The following is a 15,209-nucleotide window of genomic DNA, read 5'->3' on the forward strand; positions in this document are numbered from 1 at the left end:
TTGCTTTTATTGTGCTCCTGACCACACACTATTATTGCTGAGGTGGAAGGATCAGAAACCTCCAATCTCAACACAGTAGATTTGTGATGTCCTCTTCTTCCTAAAGTTGGAAAATTTGGGACCCATTTAGGAAATCTATCTACGAACATGTTTTATTGTTAAATATAGATCAAGTCCTTTTTTTCTTAGTTCAAAGTAGAGTGTATTGTGTAAAACAGATTGACAATTGCAGTTTTTTTGTTAAGCCATATTATTTACCTTTTTATTTGTTGGTATGTTTTTTTCTTATTTTATTTTATGTACTTAAGTTGGTACTATCTACACCGTTTTTAAAGTATAATTGTTTTTGTTTGTTTTTTACTGTAATTTGCCATAATATTTATAAATACAATTATTTAAAAAAAAAAAAAATCTTCAAACTAAGGGGTGGCACGGTGGTTCAGTGGTTACCACTGTCACTTCACAGCAAGAAGGTCACTGGTTCGAGTGCCGGCTAGGTCAGTTGGCGTTTCTGTGTGAAGTTTGCATGTTCTCCCCGTGTTCGCGTGGGTTTCCTCCAGGTGCTCCGGTTTCCCTCACAGTCCAAAGACATGCACTATAGGTGAACTGAATAAACTAAATAGCCGTAGAGTATATGTGTGCGAATGAGAGTGAATAAATGTTTTCTAGTACTGGGTTGTAACAGGAAAGGCATTTGCTGTGTAAAACATATGCTGGATTAGTTAATTTCTTTGTGGCGACCCCTGATAAATAAAGGGACTAAGCTAAAGGAAAATGAATGAATATTCAAACAAATCATAAAAACATAAAATTAAAGCAGAATATAAAAAAAGCAAATGGGTGTCACAGATTTTGTGAGAATTTAGTTTTAGATTTTGCTTTATAAATACAATTGTTGAAATTGAATTGTTTCTGTGCATTTAGTTATGTAAATGCCTACCTTGGCTTTTACCAAATTTGTAAATTTATAATTGGCCAATCCTCACAGTCCTACTTTTTTTTCGTTTGCAAATCTCACACGTATTTATAAGGCAGTGATATGAGAATTTATCGTTACTTCTGTTTCCATTTTAAATCGTTTTTTCCCTCTACATAATGCATTTGAAGTGTTGGCACAGGAAACAATGGATGCAGCTCTTTAATTTCATCGCTATACATGTTAAGTATTCTAATCCTTGACGAGAACTTGTTTATTCGCAGGTTCATTAGGATGTAGTGCTCAATATTGATCGTGATGGCTTGATTGCGAGGCATGGAGCACGGCTCAGAAAACCACCTGCTCACTTCATTAAAATGCATTTATTCAGTTTGGTGTTCACTTCTGGGTAGGGGAGTCTAAAATGCCGTGGGAGAGAGACAGATGGCTGGTGGTCTATTTTGACATGGTATGCCTTGTCTCCGTCTAGGATCTACAACAAGCTACAACTGGTGGACGATTATATCGGAATCAGGGCAACGGAATGCGTTTGTGTGTGATTTAAAAATCTAGGCCGGTTGGTTGGGTTAAATGCGCAAGTTGAAAATGATTAGTTTTGTCTCCAATGACTTTTATTTTGCATTTTCAGCTCTTAGCTATGGGAATCACTCTGCCAAATTGGAGCTTGGAGCATCCTTCAGGGCTCGCCATTTACATGCAGGTACTTCTCCCTGTTCAAAATGTTTTTGATTATTTTTATACAGAACTTTAAATGACGGAGGTCATCGAATATTTGGGTTAGTCTTTTTAAACATTCACAGATTTTTGTCATCTACAAAAGGTGTCCAAGTAGAATTTCAGACTCATCAAGAGTTTTTTGTGTGTGCGTAAATGTTTCATTTTCTTTAAGGAATGAATGGGCTACATTCTCATTAACATATTTAGTTGCCATGACAACTGAACGTAGAGAGCACACGAACTGAGGACATCCACATGAGAAGACACGCTGACCAGAACACATGGTTATTTCTTAAAACAAATTAATCAATAGAACAAAACAACAGATTTATAAAACATTTAATTTACATTTTAAATATTTTTTTCAGAGAGAGCAGACAAAGAAAGAAGAAGAGCTGAGGGTGAGAACTGTGCATCAGTTTTGGGATCTCTTCACGGAACCATCCACATTCAAAGACAATCAGTTCTCTTCTCGCACAGACATCGCCGGAGTCATCAGAGGTATTTGATAAGAGGCTGGGTTTCAAACGGTGTTGGTGAAACTGTTACTGCAGCAAGTTTTTGGGGGGCAACGTAGGATAACCTGTGAACATCTCATGTCCTTCCCACACATAATGCCACTTTGTATAAAATGCAAGTCTCTTTCAAGACACTGGAGGTTTGGAACAAAGTGACCTGAACGCGGAGTCCGAAAAGGCAGCAGACTCTTGAGTTTTGTATACAAATAAGGCATTGTGGGTTCATTGACCAAATGGGAGAACGGAGAAACTGTTCAGATCTTTAAAAGAAGCCAAGTAAACAAGCCTTCAGTCTAGACTAAACGATCATTTTAAAGAGACTTAACAATAACAACAGATACCAACAAAACTAAAGCGGTTTATATTTACAAAAGCTTTCCTTAATCTTACAGATCATCGTGAAACAATGAAAGAAAAGTACAAAGACAACAAAAACAGTCAAATGCTGACACTTCATCAACAGTAAAACAACAGATTGCTGTTTGTGCGCAGGTTATATCTTTGACATACAGTCATTGGTGACAATGTAGACTAAAAAGAACAGTTTGAACACCCATTTAAAGTAATAAGTCACTCGGAAATGAAAATTCTTTGATAATTCATTCACCCTCATGTCTTTTGAGCTCCATATGGCATGCAGCACAATGTGAAAGCTGCTCTTTTTCATACAAAGAGTTTAATACAAAGGCAAAACTATTATAAGCTGTCACCCAAAGCTATCATATGGCTTCAGAAGACTTAAAATATACTGCACAGGTTGTATGGGCTATATGTATGGTGCTTTTAGGAGCTCAACAAACCTTATATATAGGATGTATTGAAAGAGAACAGCTGAGACATCCTGCATGAGGGTGGGTAACTAATTTAGAATTTCCAAGTCAAACATCCCTTCAAACAATAATCATATACATTTATCAAGGGATATTTGTGATGTGACATTAGATCATGATTACTGCTGGTACCAGTGTTCCGCTTTTCTCTGGATAGGTTTATCAGAGGACCCCAAAATAAACTTTCAGAGTAGTCATCATCTGTATTGAAACACCAACAGAATAGATTTTTTGAAAAGAAACAGGAAAGCAATGGGGGGAAAATAGTGAAGAGGTCAAATTCTTGCCTATCAAACATGGCGGCTATGTAGTCACTTTTGCCAAATTTTATTTCCACCATGCTCACCTTATTTTCACCATGGGCACTGTTTTATCTAGTCATACAACCATGAAATTCAGAAGATACCATTTACATTGCCACATACATTTGCTATGGTTCCACTCCATGTCCTGGGAGGAAAACCACAGTAGTCAGTGCAGTTTTTTTTACATATATAAGTTTCTGAGGCAAATGTTACACCATGCCCAGACTCTTTCCAAGTTAGCATTTTGATTCCATTAAACTAGATTCATTAGTCAAGATTGGATTTTGGGCCGGACAGGGGGCATCCCAGGGAATAAATGTGGTAATCCACAACCGGAACATTACCCTAGATATTTTCTGAAGGATGAGGTGTTTGAATCCTTGAAGCGTGCAAGAGAAAATCTCCATTGCACCAATTCCTTCAACTGATTGCCAACACCTCCACACTCTCCTCTTCATCTCCAGAAGAGCTCCAGCCATCGGTCTAGCACACTATATTTTAATTGGGAAGTGTGCAATGGTTTAGCAGATGACTCTTGAACAGAAATATACACAAATGTATACATCTCCCAACCATTGTCTTCAGAATCTGCAGTCTAATAGAGAGCAGAGGCTGTCCAAGATTTGGTTTACAGGAAAAAGTCCTACTCTGCCACCTCAGCACATAGAGATGGTCACGTTGATACCCAAGTTGCCATTGTCTGCAAACAGATGGGCAATGGAGGTATCAAAAACAAGACAGTCACTGTTCATGATGGCCGCTGCAACACCGTCATGGATTGAACGTGGTGTGGCCTCCCACGTGAGCCGCCTACGGTTGCCATTCAACTCGAGGCGGTAGGCAAAGTTCTCTGCTTGCTTCCGTGTGCCAATGAGCAGCACGATGGCGAAGAACTGTTGGTGTCCTTCGTATTTTTCCTGCTTTTCTAGAACCAGCATGAAGTGGTGGCCGAAACACGATTGCATCATGACCCAGTCCACTGCCCCAGGTAGGTTGATGTCCGTGGCCAGAAAGACAATGTCCTCACCCTGCAGGGTGGTAATGGATTTGTGGGCATGCATGAGATGTGGCATGACTTCCTCCAGGGAGCCCTGCCATTTACAGGAGGCCCCTGGACACGGGCAAGTGTACGGACGAAACTCACACACTTCTTCATGCTCTGGCTTCTCGCTGTGGTGAAGAGACAGCAGACATCCAGCTGAGGAATACTGTGGGAAAATAAAAACATAAATGGGTTACTTCTGGGAAGAGGGAAAAACTAAATGATCTAAATGGACCAAGTGCTCAGGTAAGTAATGGGAAAACACAGGAAGAGTAACTGATGATAAAGGACAAAGACAGAATTGTGGAAAAGATTAGTGGAAGGCTGAGGAATGGAGAGAGGACAAAGGGAAAAGGGGAAAAGTAGGATGATGATGGGATTTCAGAAGGGCAGATAAAGGACACAGTAGACAGGGAATTATATACGAGTATAGCAAAGAGGGAACTAGGCCATGTGCTGAGATATGTCAGTATCATTTGAAGCGAATCCATAAATTACATAGTGTGATCAGTCTATTCTTGTGTGTACTTGCCACAGAAGCAACGTTGGTGCTAATCATGCGTCAAGCTGTGACAACCCTCTCATTTTTTATTCACATGTCCATACAGTTTGGGAAAATGAGTGGGACGGATCGTATTACTTGGAGATGAATAGCACAGCAAGGCTCTCTCTTTGATTATCTCAGGAAAGGCATATTGGTGAAGGTCAAATATGAATGTTCCCCCCAATCTGTTCACTTTGCTTGAAATGTGTGCACTGCATGACTTTCATGGCACTCTTAAGACCAATATTTATCTCTGGCCTACAGGATTAGACTTGCAACAACAAAAGCTGAAATACAATAAAGACCTGATAAATGCCCTTTCCAAGGAATTTAATCAGCTTAGCAGAACTGCAATAAAAGACAAAGGTATTCAACTCTAATTATGGGTAAAGGTTTAAAAGTCACACCAATCATACACAAAAGCAAAAAAAGTATGACAATTCCTGCATGAATGGGCCAGGAAAAGGGTAAACTTACTAGCTTTCTAACAAAGGGTCAACACAATTATGTCTAGACAGTGAAGATCTAATACCAAGTCAGAGTAATTATCAAACACGCACACAAAAAAAAACTAATTTAAAGATTTAGGTAGAAAACATTTTCAAGTATTATCTGATTCCTTATTAAGTTTCCTGAAATCAATTAAAATCCTTATTAATTAAAGTAAAATCTTTGTGCCACAGGACAATCCTATTCTATCAAGTTAGTGCAAGGCTGGAGGTGTGGGTGTTTAGCCCAGGCAACGCCCCCACCAAGGGTGCGCTTCAATATCTGCCAAATTAATTATTAATCTGAGTGGTAAGTCACTAGCTGCCTAGCAAAAATCAATGAGTGACAGCCGTTATCCAGTGGGCCAGAAGGCCCCAGAGGCCGTAACTGCCTTAAAACACTGACATTTATTGTCAAAAGCCGTTAAGAAGCAGCAGCTTGGGAGAAAGAATCATTGGATCTCCTTCACGATACACTGGGTTTTCCAAACTGTCTTTTCATTAAGACATGGCCTGTGTCCAAATATCCTCGAATTCATTTCGCTAATCCTTCCCTCATTTCCCAGCCTTTTCTTTTATAAATCAAACAATCTGACTTCTGGAGGTGTTAAAGATTCATGTGTCCCATTTCTTCCCTTTCAATCAGACAGTTATCCTCTTATCTACCTTTTTAATGAGAGAATGACAGGATTTGTTTTGAACGGTAATCCTACGGTTGTACGGTAGAGATAAAGCCTCTGTCTGGAGACTGTTGGAGCTTTGGGTATTTGCTGTATCTGGTAGAAAGGCATAGTATCGAGTAGTTGTTTAGGGTACACCGATTAGCGTGTATGTAGTCAAAACCCTCAGCCATTACTACAGCCTATTCCAGCTGTGAGCTTTGCAAAACAACCTCGTATATCACTTTCCTTGCATTGATTAGCTCCTAGGGTGAACAACTTAACTAATTCAGCGCCACAGCAGAATGTCTGGTCAACAATTGCTGAGCTCAAGTTCAAATAAATTCCGATGAACAGAACTAATGACAAACAAAAACAATTTGTCACTGTTAACTAATGAAATTGTCCATCTTCCTAGCCTTGTTCACTTTAATTAAAACTTTAAATGTATAACCAGCATGCATTGCTCTAGAGACCTGATGAAATAATAAGTGAAGTGCTCTTCTAGTACACCCTTGATGCTGTGCCAAGCTAGCCCTGTGGAGACGCACAAGACCCTGAGCTTAGCTACTGAATTATTTACACATTTCCGCATTTAAGTTGCAAATTATATCTTGCCACTTTAACCAAGAGGGGAAGTCATTGCAGATGCTTATTTTGATGAATGCCAATAAATTCTGACAATTTATTAATTGGTTTAGTGTGTTGAAATAGATTAATTTAATCAAATTAACATAAGAAACCAGAACATAAAAAGGGCATGTAAAAATCAGTCTTCACAGGGTGTTTTCTTTAAGGTTAAGTCTTTCCCTAGGCTGAAATACTTGACATTCTAATTAGTCTAGCTGTGTGGAGCTTCATTTTTGCATTTCTTAATGCATAACAAATTAATCCTACACCTTAAAGGGCTATGAAACCCCCTCGTTTCAGCAGGGTGTTTTCACACCTCTACTTTGGAAAAAGTCAGAAAAGTGGGCGTGTCCAGCTCTGTTTAGGGGGGTGTCGGAGGAACTAAAGTGGGAAGGTGTGGGAGTGTCTGTTTGGGCACGCGCGAGTTTCAGAGTCAAAATGAACACACACACACACACACACACACACACACACACACACACACACACACACACACACACACACACACACACACACACACACACACACACACACACACACACACACACACACACAGACACACACACACAGACACACACACACACACACACACACACAGACACACACACACACAGACACACAGACACACACACACACACACACGAGAAAGTGATGGTGTTTACATGGAGATCTGTAGTCGAATTATTTGCCAAATTATTAAACGGTGGACTTTAACTGCAGTTTGGGTCTTTCATTCAGGGAATTCATTCATGCCCCTCGCGACAAACGAGATATTTGATTCGAGGAACTGCTCCAAGCATGTATTTTTCACTCAATGTTTGATACCGCACGGCGAATGAGAGAAAAAAAAACCCTCAGCATTTCCCGGAAACTTAGATGCAAAACTTAGAAACTTAGATGTAACAAAATGCGGTGAAAATCCTACACGAGGTTAAAGTTTGGTTGTGGTATTAACATGTTTACACTCAATAGTTAACTTAGTTCGATACGAACAAAATGAATACACAAAAAGAACTGGTCGCTCACTTACCAAATCTGTAGAGACAGGACAATCACCAGCAACTAGAGCCGCGTCTTTATTAAGAGGAGACTACAAGCGAATCTGGATCTCAGCGTTTGCAGATGAGAACAGCTCTCAGGTAAACAATGTTCCTCCTTAGACATGTAAGTTATTGTTGTCGCGCGTCGCGTACACTGTTAATCCACACGTGAGTCTGAGCTCTCACAGAGAGAAAATTAAAACGAAACTTAACGGCAGCAAACTATAAAAGCAACACTTCACGCTTGTTTTGCCAACACAACGTGGTGTGTCTGTCGTCTAAACACTGTGACAGTAATGAATATTAATGAAGTTGCACAATAGAGCGCGCTGATTGGTTTGATTCAAGCCTTACTCATGCATTAATGCATCACACTGTAAGACGTAATAAGACACACTCTGGCACAGACGTCCAGTCTGCACGCTGGAATACACGCTATTATGTCATGACCGTGACGCAGCTTCAAAAATTCGTTTCAAACCGGAAGTACGAATTTGCTTGAAATAACGCAAAAACAACCAATTTACACTTTTTAGTGAAATATAGTGTCCTAATAGTGTTTTTAGCAGTGTGGGACACATACGCATGTCAACAGCTCAAAAAATGTGTTTTGGTGTTTCGTGACCCTTTAAGAGAAAACCATAAATACTTCACTGCAACCATTTTGTCTTAAAAGGTCAAACAAAAAAGACTTGCAAGATTCAAATAGGGTTTACTGAAAGCATCCAAGAAATTTAAGAAGCTTTAAGAAAACATCAAGCTTTAAGAAAACATTGTACTCTGAGTACCATCCAGTTCAAGGGTATCTTTCCCCAATTGACTGATGCCTTGACCTACACTGTTGACAGTTGAGAAGAGCTAGGTAGCCTCGTTTCAAGAAACTATTGATGATTCGCATACACCTATTCAGAGCAAATGAATGAGGCAGGCAGGCTTATCTCTCCTCCATTAACAAGCAGGAGGACCTTGAGTTGCCATCACCAAAGTGTCAGTTGAAAAGGATGGTGTCTCGGCTCTCAGATCCCCAGAGAGGGAACCCAGGACAGACAAGATGGCATCATTACCATCTCTTCCTCCCTTCTCCCTCAAGGACAGGGTGAGCGCATATGAAATGGCAAGAGGAGCACTCCTGAGACCAAGAGAGGCCACAGTCATCTTGGACTATTCTTATAAGACACAATGTCAGCACATGACCTCATCGCTGCTGGGAAGCAGTCGGGCTCCTGTCATAATTACAATCATCTCTGTGGGGGCTTTCGAACAGCCCAAACGAAAGGCTTGTGCATCAGGCACTGAGAAATCGGATTTCTCCTGATCAGCGGCAGGCCGTCACAACCACTTCAACTGGAGCAATGGAAGCCTAGACACTCGCTTTCCCACTCTGGAATCAATAGCAATTTAGTTAAAAGTTGGAAAGCTGAAATCGGCCTAGTGAAGGCCAGAGTAATTAGGTTAGAAAGGGGGAGGGGGATTCTTGCTTGCCAGCTTCTCGCTCTAGGCTCGGTTCTTCAATTACATTTAATGTTTTTACGGAGCAATTAGTGTAATGTGTCTGTATGAACAGTATAATCTGCATTGAGCTGGAAAGAAATGGCATCTGAGACTTGGTACTATTAGGACATTTTAAGTGTGACAAAGGGGCTGCAAAGTATTGACTTTACAATGCAGAAGCAAGTTATATTCTGCGATTGTTTTAGAACTTCTGATTCATTTGCCATTGGAGAAAGCACTAGGAATAATAAACAATCAATTAATAAGAAAATACAAGTTTGTATCAGAGCGTAATAAGCTGTTTTTATAGATAAAAATCCATTCAAAAATCTCAACCCAATAAGGTTCCAATGACTGCCCCTGCTCATACATGAAAGAAAAAGGTCGATATCTGTCCAGCATTGGCATTTGTAATGGTCATATTGGTGGATGTGTGATATCAAGTAGCTAGTATAGTTAAGCAGGCAACAGTTTAGAGAATGTTATTAGTGGATTAAATGGCAAAATCAACCAGAATAAAAGGCCTATAGGTTTAAACATTCCAAGTAAGTTTGAAGAATTCTGGTGAAGTAATCAACTTTATAGCTATAATTGTATTTCATACAGTGAGGACTATGCAGTATTTTACATTTGATTATTCTCTTTCTACTTCTGTTCTCCTAGAAACAAAGCACGGGATATATTATTTAGTATCTTTGTTATGTCGTACTTATCTTTGGCTCAAAGTAAAAGAAATCAATCATGCAATAGTCTAATCATCATTCTAAAATAATTGTTTCCTAATTGGTGAAATCGTTTCTCATCACAATATATCACAGGAAATCAAAATGTTGTGGTCCTCAAGTAACATTAAAATGTATTTTGAGAATAGTTTTATAATAGGCTTTTAAAACACAATACGATTTTTTTTATAATGCAGGCTTTGAGGCTAGTTTCTTTGCAACTTTATTGTTATAAAATGTCCACTTTAATATTATGTTTTACAACTATAATTCCTATATACAGTGCTAGTTTATTCATGCAAGTAGCGTATTGACCTTATTCTTAAATGCGGAAGTGCGCCTGTTTTCGCGATTGTCTTAGAACTTCCGCTTCAGTCGCCTATGGGAGAAATGAAAAGAAATAATAAACGGCAAAAAACGGTCAAACTACTTGCTCTACAAACAAATGTTTGCATGACTATACAGACCAAGTAGAATAGTATAACAAGGAAATATCAGTTTGCAACAAACAACGAAACAAGCAGTTTTTAATGTCTAAAATGAATGGAAGTGAATGAAACTGGAAGTCTCGTGCCAAAAAGATTCAAATGGCAGCGCCCACTCGTCTGCGGAGAATAAGGTCAATATGAAATGGGTTAATGCCCCATTCTGTTCCGAACTTGCCAACACATTTAACTAGATAACTTCTTTTATCACATTTAAATCTATGGTTTGCTGTAGAAGTAAATGTGTAGGCTTTATGCCAGCTGACACGTGGAAACAAGAAAAACACTAATATTCTAGTGGTGTAGTCCTACGCACATATACTCACTTTTTTCCACAAGCTGTTTGGGTATTACGACTTCTGAGAATCATAACCTCGGTATACTCACTTGGTTTTAGTGATTAGACTTCCCTAATTTTTGTGTATTGAGTTTGAGTTTTTTGAAGATCACAACAAATCAGCTGAATGGGGTCTCGCTGTAAATGTTTAGCCCTCCTATATTTCCATTCAGCCTCCCTTAAAACTTTTGTGATTACCTTCTGAACTGTACACTACTAACTGATCGCCTCAGTCCCCTTTAAATTTGATATAAAAACGGCGGCAGAATCCCGCTCCTAAACTTGTTTTTCAGTTAGTCAGCAAACCCCAGCTGTACAGACTGTGAGCACAAGGTGTGTTTATCAATAGATTGTTAGAATATCTGCATATTTGCAGTTCTTTGCTATAGAAACACTTGTTTCCTTGTTTGATACATCAAATGAATCAAAGACACATTGACTTTTGTTGTTTCTTTGACTACTTTTAAAATTTGGATTGGGTGGGTAATAGTACACCACCTTTTTTTTAAGGACTACACCACTGCTAGTAATCCACAATGTATTGCCTGCAATATTGTTATCTGATGACAAATGCTTATTTTCAGTACAGAATTAAATGATTGGCTGATAAATGATGGATTTTTTTTTTATTGCCGGTTGAACCATGTGCACTGTTGCTGGCCATAAGCCTTTTGATAGATGCAAACTGCAGACGCACACTTTACATTCCAGCTTTTGCTGGAGGGGGAACAAGATTTCAATATTGTATACATCTATCACCATGAAAAAAAAGAGGCTTCCAGACTTGCAGTTTGTAAAAATGTAAATCATTATGAAATGTCCTTTTTAAGATATTTCTTTGCAGTTTTACTGTATTCTGCAGTTAATGTTTTAAAATAAAACCAGTTTTCCACAGTATCTGTATCCATTTATAAAACATTGATTTATATTAGTTACAGACTTCCAAATAATAAAAGTTATCAGTTTTGTCAAAAATTTCCGTATTAGAGCAAGCAGAAGCAAACAAACATTCAATACAGCATAATATTTATATACTGAAACAGCAATACTACACTGACCATTAAACAATGCTCTTCATATCTTCGAGTACTCACCTTGCTTCCTGGAAGTGGCTTGGTATGACAAACGGGTCGGTTTGTGCCCGTGACACAAACACCTCGTTGTCGAGGCCAACCGAGAAGGCATCGCAACTGGGACAAATCCCTCAGGAGTGGGAAGCAGGAGGCTGGGCACAACATCACCGCAACCCTACAATAACGCTCCACTCAAAAATCTTTGCCTCGACGGACAAAATTAGCCTACCCTAATTCTAGCTTCAGTCTCCAAAATAACCCTCCAAAATAAACAAGATGACTATTTGGGGTCTGTTGGTTCACATGCAGCTAACGTCGAAAGTCTGAAATGTTCGAAATTGGGAAGAATGAACCCACTGACCTACAATAAGTCGAGAAGGCAAACTGAACACACTGTACTCTCTCACTCGAGCGAAAACAGACTGATCTCCCACGAGTGCATTTGAACAAGTGCAAGTGTGTACGCCAGCGCTGAGTAATTACACCAAACGCCTCTCCGTTTACCTGCGCCTCTGACAAGGATGCTTTTGTGCCCTGAAGGACACAGACCACGTTTCGCATCCACTGCCAAAAACTCAAGCGGTTAGAGCAACGCTGCCTCCTCGTCCACATGCACAAAAACAACTGCACAACCAAACAAACAATCTATTGATTCAAAACATACACCACGGACTGCATTGTGCCCTGACAGAACCAGACAGAGACCACGCTGTGATTCAGTGGCTCTACAGAAGCTGTCATTGTCGAAAAACACCTCAATCCCAATTGAAATTCTGCTCTCATTCCAGACACGATTTCTTATTCCCGAGTTTTCAGGAAAAGCACAGACTAAATCAGGCTCGTTCTCAGCTCTCCATGAACTGCAGATTCCGGTTCAAATTGATCAGCTTTTAAAGACTGTCAGGCGAGATGTTGTGGTCGCAGTAAAGCCTCGAGCTCTGCTCAATCTGTCCGAGATCCTACAGGCGAGTGCAATCCCTGCCAAACAATGTTTTCTCCTTTCTTTCTTTCGCTCTCCGTCTCTCGTCTGTTGTTGCTGCGCTCTGGAGGGTGAAACTCAGCAGAGCTGCGGACGCAGAAAAACATTGTGGACTGCAGTACTGGCAGCGCAGCTCGCGTGCACACGACAGGAGGGGGAGGAGTGTGTGTGTGTGTGTGTGTGTGTGTGTGTGAAGGGGGGCTCTCAAATCTCCATTCCTCTGCTGTTTTTTTTCACATCTCTCATGCCTGTAGCACAGCCATTTGGGGACTTGAAGCTGAATGTAATCTACAGGTCTTTCATGTTAGATTTGGGCGCATTTATTCCCTGTGGCTCTTTGAAGGGCAGATATGAGAACGTTCTGTATGCATATATACTTAGGGAAAAGATGAATGTACGTGCATTTTGGGGATGGGAGACCGATGTGAATAACATAATCAGACATGTTTATGTAGATGTTTTTAATGTTTTTTTTTTTTAAATAAGTCATCCAGGCTGCATTTATAAGACCAACATAAAATCAGAACAGTTAGTATCACTTGAAATAACTCTAAGTTACTACTGTGATGGCATTTTCAGTACCATTACTGCAATGTTTTTATCATCATCAACAGTGTTGAAAAGATCAATGTTTGCTACATAATATTTTTTTGTGGAAAATATTTTTTATTTAAAATATATTTTTATGATTGTTAATAATAGCATTTATTGGCTCATTAATCATATTAATTCGATTTATTTAAAACCATCTGCACTGGTTGTTTTTATTAGCTGCACTAAAGTAATTAGCAGGTCCACGCGGAATCTGCACACATATAGAAATCCACAGATTGTTGACCCTGTCATTCAGTCTATTTCCTCATCTAAATGCGTTGAAAATATTCAGAATTATATTATATTTATTTTTTTATTTTAGTAAAATTGTTTTATTAAAATGCAAATATTTATATGTTTTGTGTACAATGTGTAAAGCAATATTTTGTATGTTTTATTATAGAGACCTGCTTCATTTAACCATTTAACACACAAGTGGGTCTAACTAAATTTGTATTGTTATTCTTAAATAACAGCTCCTATACTCCTAAAATCGCTCTGCATAAATCCAAAATGTATGTACGCACATGCATACATTTTTTTTTTTTTACAAAACTTCTGTGCAGAAATAGCAAAAAAAAGTCTCTGTAAATCAATCTGACTGTTAAATAAAAAAATAAATACATATTTAAAATTTATTTATAGTATTTTTTCCCCCTATTTTTTCTAACGTTTGTATTTCCACTTGTTAAATCTAATGTCACTCGTCACAGTTTCTGGGTTCAAACGCTCTATCAGATGCCAAAAGCGACAACAAAAGGCTACTAATATACGCTCTCAGCGTGCTGTAATCCTGTTAGAAATCATGATCGTAATGTTTATACCCATGCCTAATCTCAGAATCAGAAAATATAAATTGTTAAATGCAGCAAGTCCAGAGACTGTAGTGAACACAATCATTCTGTAAAAGATGCTTTTTATTATTCATGAACACAGATACTGAGAGAAATTTATTAATGTAAATCTAGAAACTATTCTGTACGTCACAACCTAAAGAGATGGTTCAGCCAAAAATTAAAATTGTCATTTTGTCAAATTGTCAAAAAATTGTCAAATAATCTTAAATTGTCAAATTGTCATCATTTACTCAAGACGTTCAAACCTTTGCCAGTTTCTTTCTTCTGTTCAACAGAAAATAAGATATTTTGAAAACCACTGACTTGTTTTTCCTATGGATGTCAGTGGCTACTAAATAGATAAAACAAAGGTTTTAAACGACTTTAGTAAATAGTAGGCATGGGACGATAACTGGTTTTAATGTTCAGGGCGGTTTTAAAATGTCTAATTGTGCGTTCGCACTAAATGCGGGAGAGCATCAATATAGCGTAAGTCATTCATTTTCAATGGAGAAGGTGTTGATGAGTATGTGCATGTTTGCCCGTTTGGGCTTTGAGGAGAGTTGAAATCAAGTCAACTTATGGTAAAACGCTATGACGCAGTTCTGCGGCAAGCAATCGAAATGTAGATGTCCACTGCTTGAGAGGAGTCCAGAGAACACAGGCTTGTGAACTTTGGTTGCGACCACAGTTGTTCCAAAGGGTTTGATTACTACAGTGGCCGGAAGTTTTCTTACAGGGACATACATAAAAAAAAGTTACTGGCGAGTTGATGTGCATTAATGTTATTTTTTTTCTTTAAAAATGGCGGGAATCTTATGCTAACGATAAGGACAATACAAACCGGGGGTCTGTTCTTCGTACGTGGATTACTCAGTTAGCTGGATTTGGATATTGACGATTTGACACGATCCAGGATCGTTTCGTTCTTCAAAGCTGATCTGAGAGTTGTTGTCATGGCAACAGATCTGCTAGGTCAAAC

At 38.9% G+C, this 15,209-nt stretch overlaps 1 protein-coding gene across 2 annotated transcripts in view; it reads right to left on the reverse strand.

Moving 5' to 3' along the window:
- Positions 1-1,976: 1,976 nt before the first annotated feature.
- Positions 1,977-15,209, reverse strand: part of siah2l (seven in absentia homolog 2 (Drosophila)-like) — a 59,892-nt gene continuing 46,659 nt past the window's right edge. Inside the window, exons 1-2 of one of the 2 annotated variants that reach the window (XM_073934335.1) lie at positions 11,840-12,912; positions 1,977-4,515 (exon numbers count right to left, since the gene is read on the reverse strand). In XM_073934335.1, the coding sequence (XP_073790436.1) occupies positions 3,964-4,515; positions 11,840-11,983 (696 nt within the window). In that variant the 5' untranslated portion in view covers positions 11,984-12,912 and the 3' untranslated portion in view covers positions 1,977-3,963. Of the gene's footprint in view, positions 4,516-11,839; positions 12,913-15,209 lie in introns of those variants that run through there. The other variant, NM_200427.2, reaches the window with a different exon arrangement.

The sequence above is a fragment of the Danio rerio genome, chromosome 21 (genome assembly GCF_049306965.1).
Source record: "Danio rerio strain Tuebingen ecotype United States chromosome 21, GRCz12tu, whole genome shotgun sequence".
NCBI lineage: Eukaryota > Metazoa > Chordata > Actinopteri > Cypriniformes > Danionidae > Danio > Danio rerio.